General features: G+C 42.1%; 2 protein-coding genes across 6 annotated transcripts; both read right to left on the bottom strand.

Annotated features, from left to right (window-relative positions):
* Positions 1-2,449: 2,449 nt before the first annotated feature.
* Positions 2,450-4,352, bottom strand: LOC116063519 (transmembrane protein 275-like). 2 transcript variants are annotated; one of them, XM_031318516.2, is made up of 2 exons: positions 4,209-4,352; positions 2,450-3,743 (listed from the first exon to the last, which is right to left on the bottom strand). In XM_031318516.2, the coding sequence occupies exon 2, from the start codon at positions 3,676-3,678 to the stop codon at positions 3,073-3,075; it is 606 nt and encodes a 201-aa protein (XP_031174376.1). In that variant the 5' UTR covers positions 3,679-3,743; positions 4,209-4,352; the 3' UTR covers positions 2,450-3,072. The 2 variants fall into 2 exon arrangements, with proteins under 2 accessions (XP_031174376.1, XP_031174377.1); XM_031318517.2 differs by having other exon boundaries at positions 2,450-3,693.
* A 656-nt stretch (positions 4,353-5,008) lies between these two features.
* Positions 5,009-15,405, bottom strand: mknk1 (MAPK interacting serine/threonine kinase 1). Of its 4 annotated transcripts, none has more exons than XR_004899127.1 (15): positions 15,281-15,405; positions 14,510-14,572; positions 13,416-13,518; positions 13,191-13,289; positions 13,003-13,100; positions 12,039-12,118; positions 11,875-11,948; positions 11,496-11,770; positions 11,303-11,398; positions 10,965-11,159; positions 8,098-8,262; positions 7,461-7,504; positions 6,929-7,149; positions 6,315-6,894; positions 5,009-6,255 (listed from the first exon to the last, which is right to left on the bottom strand). XR_004899127.1 is itself a non-coding variant. In XM_036008620.1 (15 exons), the coding sequence occupies exons 1-14, from the start codon at positions 15,344-15,346 to the stop codon at positions 6,930-6,932; spliced, it is 1,464 nt and encodes a 487-aa protein (XP_035864513.1). In that variant the 5' UTR covers positions 15,347-15,405; the 3' UTR covers positions 5,009-6,894; position 6,929. The 4 variants fall into 4 exon arrangements, 3 of the variants coding, with proteins under 3 accessions (XP_035864513.1, XP_035864507.1, XP_031174243.1); XM_036008620.1 differs by having other exon boundaries at positions 5,009-6,894; positions 11,496-11,551; positions 11,666-11,770; XM_036008614.1 differs by having other exon boundaries at positions 5,009-6,893; positions 6,926-7,149.
* Positions 15,406-15,627: the final 222 nt, after the last annotated feature.

Raw genomic sequence — 15,627 nt, 5'->3', positions numbered from 1 at the left:
ATTTTTAGACATATCAGACATATATATATATATATATATATATATATATATATTGAAACCATTAAACAATAATTTGGCGGCCCCTTTATAGCAACTCTGAGGACCCCATAGGGGTCCCGGACCCCCTGTTGAAGATCTCTGCCATAGAGAGTCTCAAGTACTGAGGACAGGCCAGGACACTGGTCAGGAAATCACTTTGTTGGGCATTGACTTGTCCTGCTTTCCAGCACAGTTAGTTTTCCTCTCATTATTAGACATTTTACAACATATGTTTTGCCTGGAAAACACTAGTTGAAACATTCTCGACTAGTTCACTTAATAAATATTCAAAGTTGTCAAAGTTGTTTTCTGTTTATGCAGAGGTAAACCCTGCATCACTTGTGCTTGCTTATTTGTGACATACATTTTATACTTTTATATATATTACAAAAAAAAACAGCCCACCGACACATCTGGCACATTTAAGCAATTCTTTTTCTATATTTATACTTGTATTTTTATCCTATTTTTTTTTTACTTCATCATTTTACTATTATTCTTATTATTTATTGCACATAAGTATTTTAGTGCACCGTCAAAAGTCTAAGTCGTCAAAAGTCAAAATCGTTTAAGCATGTGACAAATTAAAACCTTTCAATCTTGAATCCAAACTGGGACGGATTGAATGAAGAAACAGAATGAATTGATCCAAGATGGTAACCGTCGATGATGCAACAGAACATCTGAATATCTCTGAATAATTGAGCAAACTGCCAGAACAATTCCAACATACGCTGTTAACTGACTCCTAAAATACTCCTTTATCAGCAAGTATTGCAGGAATTCTGCATCTACCTATCTACTGCATTTACTTTCTGTTAAAATACTAAAGGGGAGATAGGTTTAGATTTTTGTTTTGATATTGTTGGTAACAACTATAGCAAATCAGATATTTGAAAGTCAACCGTTTTAGAAGCGTTGAATGACGATGCCAATACAAATTACACACTGAACTACTTCTATTGAAAGGCCCCAAAATGTAACTTTTGAGTATCAAACTTTCACCATCAGTAGGTTTATGCAAAGGCGGATGCAAAAAAGTTTATTGCTTCCTTCTAATAGAGACAGCAGATTTGTTCATCTTATATCAGTGTCACGTAGAACAGAGCTGGATTGCAGCCGCCTTCAAGCCTACAGCGTGTCAATGTTGAAACAACAGCTGCTATATGGATGCAGTCAGCCAGGGGAGGATATTATCTCTGAGAGGCCACCCATATATTTTCACCTGGGTGCCAAACTGAAGGCTGCTCTACTTAATAGAGGTCTTGACTGGCATCCCCCAGAGGTTGTGCCCAGCAGTGTTGGAGACTTTCTGTGGGCATCCTTCCTCTACGATGATCCCAGTAATCCTACTGGTCTGAGATTGATCCCGAAGAGGGTTTCTGGTCCTCGCTAAACCCAGGAGGCTGCCTCATGACCCAGTCTGCCTCGGCAGGCCCCCTGTTGTGTGCCGGTCTGGGGCTTAGAGATGGTCTCATGCAGGCAGAGAACAAGCACTAGATGATGAACTGGGATGTAAAGAAATGTACAGAAATCCCAAATTAACACAAAAAAAGGAGTTGTGTTATACAAATGTGTCATTATTACTGTACCTGGATCGCCCTCTGACAAAGATCACTATGACATATTACACTCAAGTTTAATATTAAGTTTTGTTGCTACTTTAATTTTATACAAGAAAATGTAATGTGAAGATAGTCCTCATTAATTGACAGAATGTTTCCTTTTTGGTCAATGTTGTGAACAAAGGTGGTATCAGGTCCCATTCATAGTTTTAATACCATGTGTCATTCATGTATGTCTTTAAGTGAAATTCAAACTCAAAGTTGGAGTAAATGATCAAAAATACAAGAGGAACTGAGAAGATTGTTATGATCCAAAATGGATCAGTTACAGCAACTCTGCACTACATTAATGTCACTGTGCCATCAGTCAGAGCAACATGACCTTTATAGTTAAATGAGTTCAGGTTACCAAGACATGTCATCCCCTTTATGGAAACACTAGCGGTCATATTTCTGACTCACTAGATAACTACAGACACCCACACTACCTGCCTATAGCCATTCATAAGACAATAACAGCTGACAGTGGCTGTCCTGTTATCTTTTCCAGTGGTTGAGCTGTGTGTGCAGTTGCTCACACTGTGTCTTGCTGTGTTTGTGGACAGCAGATGTATAATGATGAGTAAACAGGGCTCTCGCCTTTGCCAGCCGCTGTTGGGTCAGATGCCAAGTGATGGGCAACACGTCATGAAGGAGCTGTTTGCACTGGCGCAGCTGGCTTTTTCCCAGATAACAAATTCATTATCTTCGCAAGCCGTGTACCTTTCTTAAGTATAGCCTGACATGTATGTGCCATTGTGGTTTTTCTATGTTTTTTTAACAGAAACACAACATATACCTGACAATCAAATCCCATTTTAGCTTTATTTATCAAACATATAGGTGCCACAAACATGTATGACGTCTGCAGTAACATCATGGCATACACATTCACTAATTTGTTCTTGAATATCCATCTTGACACAACACAGGTTACTCACTCACTGCAGTTGATGCAAACAAAAATTAGAACATTTCTTTCAAAGTGTGCGAAAAAAAAAAAAAAAAATGTGGCTGAGATTTACCAGGCTTACAAGAACAGCTTTCGTGACTCAGAGAAGCTTGGCTGGACATCTTCTTTCCCGACGTAGGTTGACAAGCGCTAACAGCAGGATTTTTAGCCTTAACTGTTTTATACAACAAGAAGTACACAAACAGACACTTGGATTAAGGTATCATCTCCAGTTCCTGTTTCTGGCAGAGTAAAGTACACACTGGGACTGAGCAATAAACATTCAACAACACAACACACCGAATAAGCTACAAACAGAGAGGTTTACAGAGGTAACACATTTCAGTCTACAGTCTGAGAGTCTGATGGCCATTTATCAGGCTCTTTTGTCTGTGGTCTCCTCTTTAAAGATGCCAATCAGTCATGTCAATCACATCAGACATTTCCACCTGTAATCAGCAAAAACAAAAGCCCATGCTACGTAGAGGAAGTGTTCTGGCCAGGCAGCATCTGTGCGAGAGTGCTCGCCTTGCTGTCAGAGGTCAAGGCGGTGTAATCTCCAGTGACAGCCATGTCAGACATCTCTGACATGAGCGGCTCGCCGGCTCCGTCCTGACAGCCCGGCGGAGCTGTGTCGCCCCTGTGGCTGGAGCTGGACTTGTGGGAGGAGGTGGGGGAGTTGGTGGGGCTGAGCTGGACGGCAGTGGTGTCCTGCAGCGTGTGCTCGCTCGTCTCCATCTCAAACGCTGCTGTCCCCATCCGCATCAGCCCCCACTTCTCACCTGCTTTAGCCTTGTGGGCCATGTGGGCCGGGGGCCTCCTGCTGACCACACAGCACGCTGTGAAGAAGGCCAGGGCTATCAATAAAAGAAGAGGACCGATGATGATGGGGGGGTTGCCAGTAGGGATGTAGGTGCCAAAGGCGAAAGCTCCCACCAGGGTGATGTTGATGCCAGCCAGCATGATGCACAGGCCGCAGGCGCAGCACAGGGCTGGGGAGGGCAAGCTCTGGTGCCGCAGGGCGTGCTGCTTGGGGACCTTCTTAGGAGCAGAAGGTCTGGAGGTTTTTTCAGGTAGCACCATGTCTCATTGAGAGCTCTGTGAGACCCAGAGAAGCTGATGAGACTGACTGATCACTGAACTCATCACTTTACAGAGAGAGAGAGAGAGAGAGAGAGAGAGAGAGAGAGAGAGAGATATGGTGATAAAGAGGCTGAAGAGCATATGGGAGACGTTGTAGAGGCTCTTATACACTTTAAATGTTTCTAACACTTGATTATTTTAAACATTTTATTCAAAGGTAATTCTTAAAATGCTACAAAAAAAAAATCCTCCATAAATGTAACTAATTATAGAAGTTACACCCACTGAGAAAGCTTTTCACACAGCAATAAATAGGCTAGCAGCAATAATAACGCAAAAAAACATGTAATGCATTCGGCAATCCCACTAAATGAGCAGCTATTTCTAGTGACACGTTTATAAAACAAAACATAAGAGATACCTAAATATCAAAATCTTCACTGCTGGTCACGCAGCCTGACGAAGAAAGAAGAAAACCTGAAAACAACCATACAGCAACATTGTTGTGTACTTTTCTCAGTGTTACTTACCTTAGATCAGACCCATGATCCTCTGTGATGTTTTGCCGCCTTCCGTCCGTCCATCATGTTGCGCAGCAGGAGCTTTCTTTAACTGTCTATGAGCAGGAGTGGTGGAGCCCAGCAGGAGAGCAGCAGAGTGATCAGAGACAGCAGAGTGACCAGAGACAGCAGAGTGATCAGAGACAGCAGAGTGACCAGAGACAGCAGAGTGATCAGAGACAGCAGAGTGACCAGAGACAGCAGAGTGATCAGAGACAGCAGAGTGACGCTGCTGCTCACACGCCGCAGCTTTAAATAAAGATGGCCCACCGGGGGCGCTAAAGGGCTCTGAAACAAACCGTCCAATCAAATCGAGGGCAATAAAGTTTTTTTTTCCAATAAATGCACATCTGACCCATTTTCTAAGGGATTTCTGAGAAATAAGTAGAAACTCAGATACACAGGATGGAAGGGTGGGAATGTCACTGCTTCTTGTGTCATTAAATCCATTATTAAATTATAATAAAAGTGCATTTTGTTGTTTTGGACTTTGGTTATCCGGATACACACACTTCTCTGCTTTAACAAGGACATCTGTCAGAGCGATGCTATCTCATCAGTGTCTGTGCAGGTTAATCACACCCTCTTCCTGTCATTTCACCATCCTCTCAGCATTCAATACAAAAGTACCAAAGGACCCTCGCTGAATAAAAGGTTTAAAACCACATTTACTCCTATATGGAAGAGAAAGTAATTTGCTCAATACAGCTGAATGAGATCTTGCAATTAAAAAGCATACAGAGTAAATTATTTGATGTACGTAACACAGATTAGACAGGAGATGTTAAGGATCTTTTTATTGAGAACACAGCATGCCAGTGAAAACATGCTCCACACTGAGAGCTTTATGCATTAGACCCCATAAGAGCTTTGACAAATTTCAATGGGAGTCCATAATTGCACACAAATTACTGTATCTCATTTGATGCCATTACATAATGAAGGGGGGGGGGGAAACAAACAAGTCCTTTTATGATTCGTAATGGGAGAGAGAGGGCTTAAACGTAGCAAGTGGTTGGATACTAATGTTTGTATTCGCTCTGAGCAAATCTCTGACAATTCCTTCCAGCCTATGAAGGACCTTTGTTGCTATAGGGATGGGGTGTCCATGGCAACAGTGTGAAATCAGGGGATGTGTCATTAAGCGGGAAACACATGACGTTAATAGGGTTAGGGAAAACAGAGGTGATAGACTGCCATCGGTGACCCCATTCAAACATTGACGGGGTCCATAAAAAAATAGAATTAAAAATGTTTCTTAAGAAATAAAATTAAAAAAAAAAGATCAAAAGGAACTTGATGGACTTAAGAAGTCTTAGCATGGTTAGTCCATTATTCTTTCCCTTGGCACATTCAGAGCCAGTCACAGAACCAAAACTACAAAACTAAACAATATACAAATACTTGTATAAAAATAAATCCCTTTCAACCTGTTTGGAATCCTCTATTTTACTACAGCACTTACATCAACATACATCTTAAGCGTAACATTACTATTCATAAAACCTCTGTAGGTCTTACTAGCTACATACAACCAAAACTAAATTCTGCAAAATCCAAGTCATTCAGACTAAAAACACTCTGACATATCAAATCAATAAGACAATTAGAAACTAAGACTAAGTCTTTTTGGGAGGGTGTTACGTCGGTACAGTAACAAACGTGCAAAGACAAAAAAAAAAAAAGGTAATGTCAGATTCTAAGGAGGATAAAAAGTTAAAACCCCTTAAAAGATAATTACTGCAGGTGTGGATTTCACATTGTTAGACCAAACTGATTATTTCCAATATAATATTCTCCCTTTCAGATAAACTAAATAAGTGACTTATTTTAAAGTACATCAGTGCTACAGGTAACTTGTGTTGAAGTGAAAGCTAGAACTGGAAGGAAATACAAAACTATTTGATCAAAGGGTCTCCTCTAACTTCAACATCCATTCACATTCTTGCACTTTCTGGAAGTTTTACGTAGCATCGACAAGAATGACTTTAAAAAAGGGTTAAAATGGAGAAAAGCCCTTTTCCAGAGATGGACAGTCTCCTCTAAGTGTAGTCCCATTTTTATCGTTTAAACCACATACAGTACATCCACACACTTCAAATCACATACACTGACATACTTGAAAAAAAAGCAAACATAAAAGATAACTCATCCCTTTCCCTCCAGCAACTGAGAAACATTTACCAATTCACAGTTGCACAAGATAAATAAAATCTATCAAAATGAGATATTGCATTAGGACAGCAACAGCTGCAAACCTGTGCTGAGCCCACGTAATGCTGTGTTGATCATGATATGTACGGTTTAGATACTCAATATAAACTGCTGGCATTAAGAGCGGTCTCTGCTGTATTGGGGTAATCCATGTACATATTAAAATCATTGGATAGAAAATAAACAACTCTGTTAAGACTAAGCCTAAAATATAACCCAAAGCTATTCTCAAATGAAAGTTGTTCTCAGGCAGCTTAAAACATTTCCTGGACAAATCTCAAGAGTTTCAACTATGTTTTCAATTAGGAGGTGGTAGCCGACGATTAACTGTCCCCTTGGTGCTTAAACTCTCTCTAGGTGATAAGATTACTGGCCATGGGAAAGAGCTTTAACACCAAGAACAGTTAGTCTCTTCTGATACTACAAGGCCACACACACACGCACACACACCCACACATGGGGACTTGTACTGGTCCTTTAGGCTGTGAGGTCGTCCGAAGCGGGTGCGAAGTCCGTGGTGCGCAGGGCGTTGGACTGCGCCCGTCTGCGGGCCAGTCTGGAGTTGGAAGGAGGAGAAAGCCTCATGGAGCAGACGATTCCTCCGACATCCTCCTGCTGCTCGTCGTGCTGGGATAGCTGCCGGTTAAAGGCGATGGCTTCTGCTGCAAACTGGGTCAGGTCCTTGGTGCTGCTGTTCCTGGAACAAGAGAGGGGGGCAGGAGAGAGACAATGTTTACCTTTGTACTATCTACACATTCCCATAGCACATTGTGGTTTTCCTGCCTCTTCTTACCACACACACACACACACACACACACACACACACACACACACACACACACAGGCTCTACTGTCCTATCAAAATGTAATAATAGTACAGTTGTGATTATTGCTTTTATCTGAATATACTTCCACTGTAGAGAATTTTAAAATAATACAATTTTGTTTAAAGCACCTTAAAAACTTCATAAATACATTTGACTTGACTTTCTAAGCCGCCTGTCATACCTCTGTAGAATATGAGGAGTTGGAAGACCTCTCTCTGGAGCGTTCTGTAAAACAAAAAATAAATAAAAAATGGTCAATTAATTTGAAAAAAAATAGCAGTGAATGAGTGTGTACAGTGGTGTTGTATCAGACAATATTAGAGTGCCAAGTACAAAGCAGCTATTCTCAGGGTTTGATTTGTGAAAAAAAATGAAAAAAATAAAATGCAATAATGAAATCCCCCTTCAATACCATGGATAGTGCCACTCAGCCAGGCATGCCAAAACGCTCATGTATGAACTTCAATATTCAATGGAAAATAATCTCAAAATGAAATAGCACTACGTGGTGTCAACATAAAACGGGGAGCGGAGTTCATTTCCCGGGGGAAAACAAAATACTTTCACCCAGGAAACATGTGTTCGTTCCTCGGGAGTGTTTTAATCCAAACCATGATCTTTTTCCTGAACTTAACTAGTCGCGTAGGTGTCTAAACTTAACTGTCGTTGCCACGTGACGCTCACTTTTTTCCGGCTAAACTCCACTACCATGGCCCCTGAAAGGGCCGTCATCTGGCGGTGTCTGTAGCTGGCTCACAGTCACCTATTAGCAGCTAAACACCCTGGCTATTCTAGTGCACAGATGTAATAAAACCTACCCCCTGCACCCAAGGGTGCTTGAGGACCTGAGCAGCACTGAGGCGAAGAGTTGCGTCCCGAACCAACAGCTTGGATATGAGATCCTTGGCCCCCTCTGTGATGTGATCCCAGTCCTTGTCTGGAAATTCATACTTGCCATGCTGGATGCTCTCAAACAGGTGACTCTGAAGAGAGGATATGACACAAGGTGCTGTAAAACCGTTCAGCTGTCGGTGGTTTGGTTATGCAGTGGTAGTGAAGCGGAATGACAACATTCTCCGTGCTGACATTTGGATCAGCATTAGAGTGTCTGCATGTGTGTCTGATGGTGACAAAATGCTCTGGAGGAGAGATTAAACATTAAACCCGGACTCAGATAATAATCAGGTGACAACAGAGGAAAACAATTCATGTCCAGAATTACAGACGCAGTCACACCTAAATCAAGCTATACAGTCACACACTTTTTGTTCCTAAAAGGTTAAAAGTAGAGGTCGACCGATAGTGGATTTTACCGATACCGATAGCTAGGTTGGGCCGTATTTGCCAATAACCGATTAATCAACCGATAGTATTTATAACTTATACAGTTGACAAAATACATACATTGTTTCAAAAAAAGTCCAGACGCTTTTGCCAATAATCAAAATAATAATGTCATATTTATTGATATTACACCCACAGCAATGCTACACAAGCATGTGTGTTGTCTAAAACAGTTCTCCTACATATTTGGAGTCATCCAGTGCAAAAATAAACATAATGAGCATTATAATTCATATAAAGGACAAACAATCTCAAAACAGTGACGCCATTCTTCTCTGTAGAACGGTTTAGAACGGTAACAGACGATCTCTGACCTGGAGGGATCTATCTTTCCCACTATATACTCTTTGTTCTCGCTTGGATGCCCATATAAGGCATAATGTGTGACGGACCTGCCTTTCCATTGGTTGAAAATATAAACAAAGGCATCATGGGAGATTCCCTTGTCGGTAGCACCAAAGAATTTCTAATATGGGAAGAAGTTCCACTCTCTCGTTACTTCCGGCTTCTGAACTGGTTGCAGTTCCACCAGAGTTCCATATAGGGGGCGCTCACAGGCCAGTGCAGAATGAATGGGACTCTATGGAGCTATACCCCTCAAAATCCACTTTTCTCAGGATATAATTTTTTGTCTACTAATTTGAATGCTGCATTTGAAAGGGGAGGCTAAGAAAATACACACTGCTGGGTGTTAGATTTTTTTAAAGTTGCTTTTTTGTTCTAAAAAGCCTTTTAAAATGTCAATGACGTCATACACATATACGGCCAGAGATACTGCTTTACAGCAAGCTTTGAGTCGCTTCCTTTTTTCTCTCGAGGCATCGACAACACAGCTGACAGATTAGACTCTCCCTGTCAATACACGTGCTAGAAAGAGGTTTGCTAATGTTTTAAAGACCACGCCGAAATATTCACTCTGGCATTCTGGTTCTGCTTCGGATGCCGTCAAGCGGGATCTCCGATCGTAATCAGTCCTTCACTGACCAATCAGCATTCATTAGCAGAATGCTAGCGTGTTATGGGCAACAACGACTCAACCTGTAACAAATCGAAAGGGCATAAATACTCGTTCATTCAACTTTTGACCTATAATCCATGTTGAACTTGCAAAAACTACAATCAAATCTGAGATTTCTCAACGACAATCAGGCGAAAGAGACAAATTTAGCCGTCTAGCTCCATAGAGACCCATTCATTTTGCACTGGACCGTGATCACCCCCAGTGGAACTCTGGTGGAACTGCAACCAAAGTAGGTACAATGGGGCTAAATAGGGAGTGGAACGGCTTTCCGTAGACGGGCTTTGGTAGCACCTACTGTCTATGGGTAGCACGGAGTTAGCGGCAGAAATGACCAAAAACGTGATGAATTATGGACATCGAGTGGATAAATCTTGGATGTAACAGTTTGGATTTAACGCTCAACAACCCCGAAAAAAGGAACAAGTTCCAGGCTGGATAGAAAATCACCTGTAAAGGCTAGAAAGACACCAAAGACACCCCCGTGACGGCTAACTCGTTAGCTTTTAGCTGCAGCAATCAGTAAGTCTCTACGTTTAACTGTTATTAAATGATCTAAATATGAATCAGAGGTGCCGTTTGGGATCGTGGACGAGCCTTTAGGGTTCTGATTCTGACATTTGGGTCGGACTTGCGTTTATTTTTGTCAGTGTTTTAACCGCTTGAGGTAAGTTAGCCTACTACTAATGTTTACTTACTAATGTCATCTCAGCCTCGAAAGCAAACAAACATACTGTTGTGCTGTTCTTTCTCTACTAATGCAGCATCTATTCAACAAATGAATATGTACTGTATACATACCTTTTTGCTGTCGATGCTTTAAACGTGCATCTGATGTCAGTCTTCTCCGCACAGCATGTGCTCTCCATGCAGCGCGCAGTAACACATGTCGAAAATAAACAACACGAGGCATCAGTGATAGTTTTTATTTCGCCTCTAGAGGCCGCTATTGTAATGCATGATGCCAGCAGACCCTTCTCAGCTCTCGCGTACTGTGTAATGAATGAAAGCGCGCGCTTCTCAGCCGCTCCAGCAACGGACGCAACCATCGGTATGGATTTTTGCCGATAACGATAGTTCCACCAATCAACTATCGGTGCCGATTAATCGGCAAAACCGATGAATCGGTCGACCTCTAGTTAAAAGAATACACTTAGATTAGATATCACTAAACCAAGAGGCACATGTACTATGCAACCCATATAACTGCAACCCATGCCCATAACAAGTTCCCAGAGTCCAAGGTGACATCTTAAAATGTCTTGTTTGTCGGACCAACAGTTTAAAACTGAGCGAACCCAGCGGCTGATTGGGCGGACATACCTGGCAGGTTCTGCAGGTTTCTCCCCGGTCCCAGCCACAGTCGGTGCCACAGTGGCCTGTGAAGGGGGGGCTGCCGCTCAGCAGGATGTAGAGGATGACCCCGAGGCTCCATAGGTCACAGCGTTTGTCGTAGAACGAGGCCTCATCAGTGAACACCTCCACTACCTCTGGAGCCATGTACTCTGCTGAGCCACACTAGGAAAGGGCAAAAATTAAAATAAAGCACACGGGAAGTCATAAAACTGTTATCCATTAGGTTCGTTCAGTGTGTGTGTGTGTGTGTGTGTGTGTGTGTGTGTGTGTGTGTGTGTGTTATGAATTAAAAACTAGACTGCTACCGGTGTGGTGAGCTCTGGAGTAGTTATGGGCGTACAGGCACTGCTAAGCTTCACTCCACTTCCCAAGTCAAAATCACAGATCTTTACTGGGGACACCTGAGTAGAAATGTGGGAGAAAACACATTAGACTGTTATACCTCTAGGAACAACTAATGTCCTTCTGAAAGCTCCCTGTCCTTTAAAAGCCACTTACCCGATCTGTGTATTCACAAAGGATGTTCTCCAGCTTAAGGTCTCTATGGGCAATGCCTGCAGAAAAGCACATTGTCACCATGACAAAAAATAAATAAATACATAAATAAAAGAAATCCACAGCTATTCTATTTGGACATCCATAGGATAGCGGTTTGGATGTTGACTTACCTTTAGTGTGTAGGAAATCAAGAGCTTGGGCAATGTCCCTGACCACCTTACTGGCCTCTAGCTCATCAAAGTACTTCCGGTTCTGGATGTGTGTAAGAATGGAGCCTAAAAGGAAGAGAAGCAATCAGTGTGTATTTCTAATGAGCCTTCTGAAAAAGCTAAGTGTAGATGCAGACGGTGTAATTGTTGAGCTATTCTTTTATACTTACCGCCACGCAGCTTTTCAAAGACCAAATAAAAGCAGGAGCTGTCTTCAAAGAACTGGATCAATTCCAAAATGTTGCTGGATCAAGAGATTTCCAAATGATTAGAATCTGTTTCATAATTAGTTTAAAAAAAAAAAAAAAAGAAGTCTTATACAAAATGCACTCACTTGTTTCCTTGACACTGGTAGAGAGTCTCCACTTCTCTAAAGACTCTGCTGCGGCTGTGCCCTGCACTCTTTTCTATGATCTTGGTAAAACAAAACAACATATTAAACACATTAAAGGGGTGCTATGCAGCTTTGGCAATTTCTTCGCCGTCTTCTCGCTTTTTGCTCGCAGGTTTCTCTATAGAGCTCCCCCTACAGCTTCGGAATAAATATTTGGCAACACTGTTATAAAAACTTGCTCGGTCAGTCTGCCATTTCCTCTTTCTCTGTTCCTCCGACAATGCTTTCCTAGCTTTCTGCTTCTTTTTTGCCCGCTCAGCCATGACGATAGCGTGAAAAACTCCATCGCTACCTTGTTCTTATAGCTAGCCGGTTCCTGGATGTGTGCAGCGCCGTGAAGCAATTTGTTACACTGCGAGACCTGATATCACGCGATACTTCTTGACGCTGAGGCCGGCGGCTCGCCGGCCTAAAGTTGCAAGGGTGGTTTATCAGCTCACGGGGAAGCGAGACGACCACCATTCAACCCCACAAAGGTCCTATAGCCATTCCAATGACTCCAAAGCTGTTCAGTTAAGGTAAATTAAAGGTCCCATGGCATGAAAATTTCACTTTATGGAAGTTTTTTAACATTAATATGAGTTGCCCCAGCCTGCCTATGGTCCCCCAGTGGCTAGAAATGGCGATAGGTGTAAACTGAGCCCTGGGTATCCTGCTCTGCCTTTGAGAAAATAAAAGCTCAGATGGGCCGATCTGGAATGTCCTCCTTATGAGGTCATAAGGAGCAAAGTTACCTCCCCTTTCTCTTCTTTGCCCACCCAGAGAATTTGGTCCACCCATGAGAAAGACAGAGACATCATGGCTTGAAAACAAGCGAAGCATGGCAGTTGGTCAAGGCCACACCCCCACCCTCCACCTCCAAAAAAATCACTTACTTTGTTAGATAAAATATATCGTCACTCACCTTCACAGCAAACTCCTGTCCATTCTGCAGACTTATGCATCCTTGGACTTTAGCATAAGCCCCCTGACCGAGCACCTCATCTGTCAGTTTGTACAGATCTGAAAAAAAGGTGACGTACATGAGACGCCGGTCGGTGTTTGTTTCCTCTTTTGATTTTTGATGTCTTACAATAATATCAGCTTGGTTACCATCAAAAGTGCCTGTGGAGCTGTCTGTTGCTCTAGTTCTTTTCTTCTTCTTTCTTTTAGCTGCATCTGGGATATTCACTGGCTGGCTTTTCTCAATTTCTGTAGCAAAAAAAAAACATATGCAAGCTAATCAGTTAAAACAGTCCAGACTTTGCCAGTGTGTTATTGTATGCACCGTTAATTTCAGTAGGTCCAGAGCGGTTCTGAATCATAGCGCTATTGTACCTGCTGGACCCTGTGAAACGTGCTGTCTCTCCTCTGAAGCGACCCCGTTCTCCTGAGTTCCCCCGCAGCTCTGCCCTACTTGGCCCACAGCCAGGGACTTCTCCTGTAACACAGAGAAGGAGGCCGCATCGGAGGGGGGGGGAGGGGGCGCAAGAGCAGCCAGAGAGAGATCAGGTGGTGTTACAGTGGAGAAAGCACGAGAAGGAATACATAATTCTTTGTTCTTAGTAGGACTGTGTATTGGCAAGAATCTGGCGATACGATACGTATCACGATTCAATATATTGCAATACATTTCGATACTGTGCGTAAGGCGATATATTGGGATTTTTTAAAAGTATAATTTTAGAAAAAATTATATTTAAAAACAGACATGATGTTCATAAAAGTCAAAGAAGTTCACTTTAGGTAAACAATTCAGTACACAGAAAATCAAACTGCCAGTTTGGGATTGTTGTTCCCAGGTTCTTAGTGAGCTAATTTGTATATGCTAAAGTAGGCCAAAGTTCAGCCATAGCTACATTGTTAGCTTCTAGCAAAAAGTCAGGCACTGCTAGTCACTGTTAGGCGAGGACACTAGTGGTGTGTCTCAGCATAGTCATCTAGCGGTAGGGGGTTTAAACACAACATAAACGTGAACCACTGTCTTACATGAATATTTTTTAACTTAACGCTTTTTGAAAATCGATACAGTATTGCAAAATAAAATATCACGATACTCAAGTGTATCGATTTTTTCTTACACCCCTAGTTCTTAGTGTTAAATTGTGACAAACTTAAAATGTCAACTGTCTCCAGCAGGCTAACACATATCATTGACAAAACCTTTTTTTGCAACCTAGCTGATGTTATTTCCCCCCTGGCAACGTGCCAAAACAGTGACCTGATGAGAATACAGGATGACAGGCCTTGCATCACCCTGGATATTACCAGAGGCATGACTCATGGGGGAATGATGAAACTTCTACATTTCTGTATAGATAACCTTGACAGTTAGTAGACTACTTTCTAGCAGCTATAGGTGGTATTTAACACAACATGTTTCAGCAAGTTAAAGGTTTTGAAATCCCCAGTATTAACAGTTCAGATCTTACCTGGAGAGACTGCTGGAAGGTTTGCAACTCCGTCGTTATGCTGTGCCTCACCATATCTGCCCACTGAGAGTAACAAATACTGAGTTAGTCTGGAAAAGACTACATCGACAGAGAACACGATAACAAGTCATTACAAGTGGTGGGAAGTCAAAGAATTTGAGCAATAAAAAAGAAGTAAAAACTCGATTAATCACCCCGCGGTAAACTGACGTGTACCAAAACGGTTTCCTCTTTCTTTCACTCTCTTCTGTCAAATTTTGTTTTGCTGTTCGCGGTTATTGAGTAACAGAAGCCGCAGAAGTACGTTTAGCTATAATATCCAGCCTTACACCAGCTCAAAAGGTATAGCAGATATGTAATCATAGACTGTATATTCATTAATTAATATTAACAGTCTATGTATGTAATCCTTAATCCTTAAATATCTGCAAAAGGTCCTTCTCGTTAGCAAGTGACAGCCAATACTGCAGCTAACAATTGCCACATCGTTACTTAACATTTGCACTGTTGATTCACACATCTAGGCACCCTTACCAAGACGAAGCAATGTCACGTTATAAAAGATTAACCAGAACATTAGGAAAGCTAGAGTTAGCGTTTACTGTTGACTGTATAATCCGATGTTATTGTCGTTAGCTACCCCGAGCTAGCTAGCAAGTACCCTTAGCTAGCTTGTCCTAACGATTTACGTCCATTCGCATAACGTTCGTATTTTAATACCGGTCAGGTCTCGTTAAAACGAAAAACATAAATGCAGTAAAGCCTTCAAACCTGGACTCTGTGTCCAAAACCAGCCAAATCCCCTCTGTCAAAACCTCTCACAGCTGATGTAAGCATCCATCGCTAGCTGAAATCCATCAGTCAGACAGCCAGTGACGCGCAGGGCGGGAAAAACACATAAACAGACGTATGCCCCGCCCCTTTCTGCATACCTCCTTCTCCCATTGGTCGACAATATGGTTTATCGTAACGACGTCACTTGGCTTGATTCCCCGTCACACCCCACTCCACGTAGTGGGGATTTTTTGTGCATGATGATGATGACGTTTATTTACAGATGCAGATGTTGGCAGGTCAGCAGCACCGAAGAAGAAGTAGCCTATATGCATACAGTCTAT

This window comes from Sander lucioperca, chromosome 2 (assembly GCF_008315115.2).
Source record: "Sander lucioperca isolate FBNREF2018 chromosome 2, SLUC_FBN_1.2, whole genome shotgun sequence".
NCBI lineage: Eukaryota > Metazoa > Chordata > Actinopteri > Perciformes > Percidae > Sander > Sander lucioperca.
The sequence above is the reverse complement of the archived record's forward strand: the minus strand, read 5'-3'. Positions and strand labels throughout refer to the sequence as shown.

Bases quoted from the DNA above. Each gene is read 5' to 3' on its own strand.
- LOC116063519 (XM_031318516.2), bottom strand. From the start codon at position 3,678: ATGGTGCTACCTGAAAAAACCTCCAGACCTTCTGCTCCTAAGAAGGTC.
- mknk1 (XM_036008614.1), bottom strand. From the start codon at position 15,346: ATGCTTACATCAGCTGTGAGAGGTTTTGACAGAGGGGATTTGGCTGGT. The intron at 8,263-10,964 runs GTATGTCCGCCC...TCCTCTCTTCAG, and splicing joins AAACCTGCAGAACCTGCCAG to AGTCACCTGTTTGAGAGCAT. The intron at 7,505-8,097 runs GTAGGTTTTATT...TTTGTTTTACAG, and splicing joins AGCACCCTTGGGTGCAGGGG to AACGCTCCAGAGAGAGGTCT.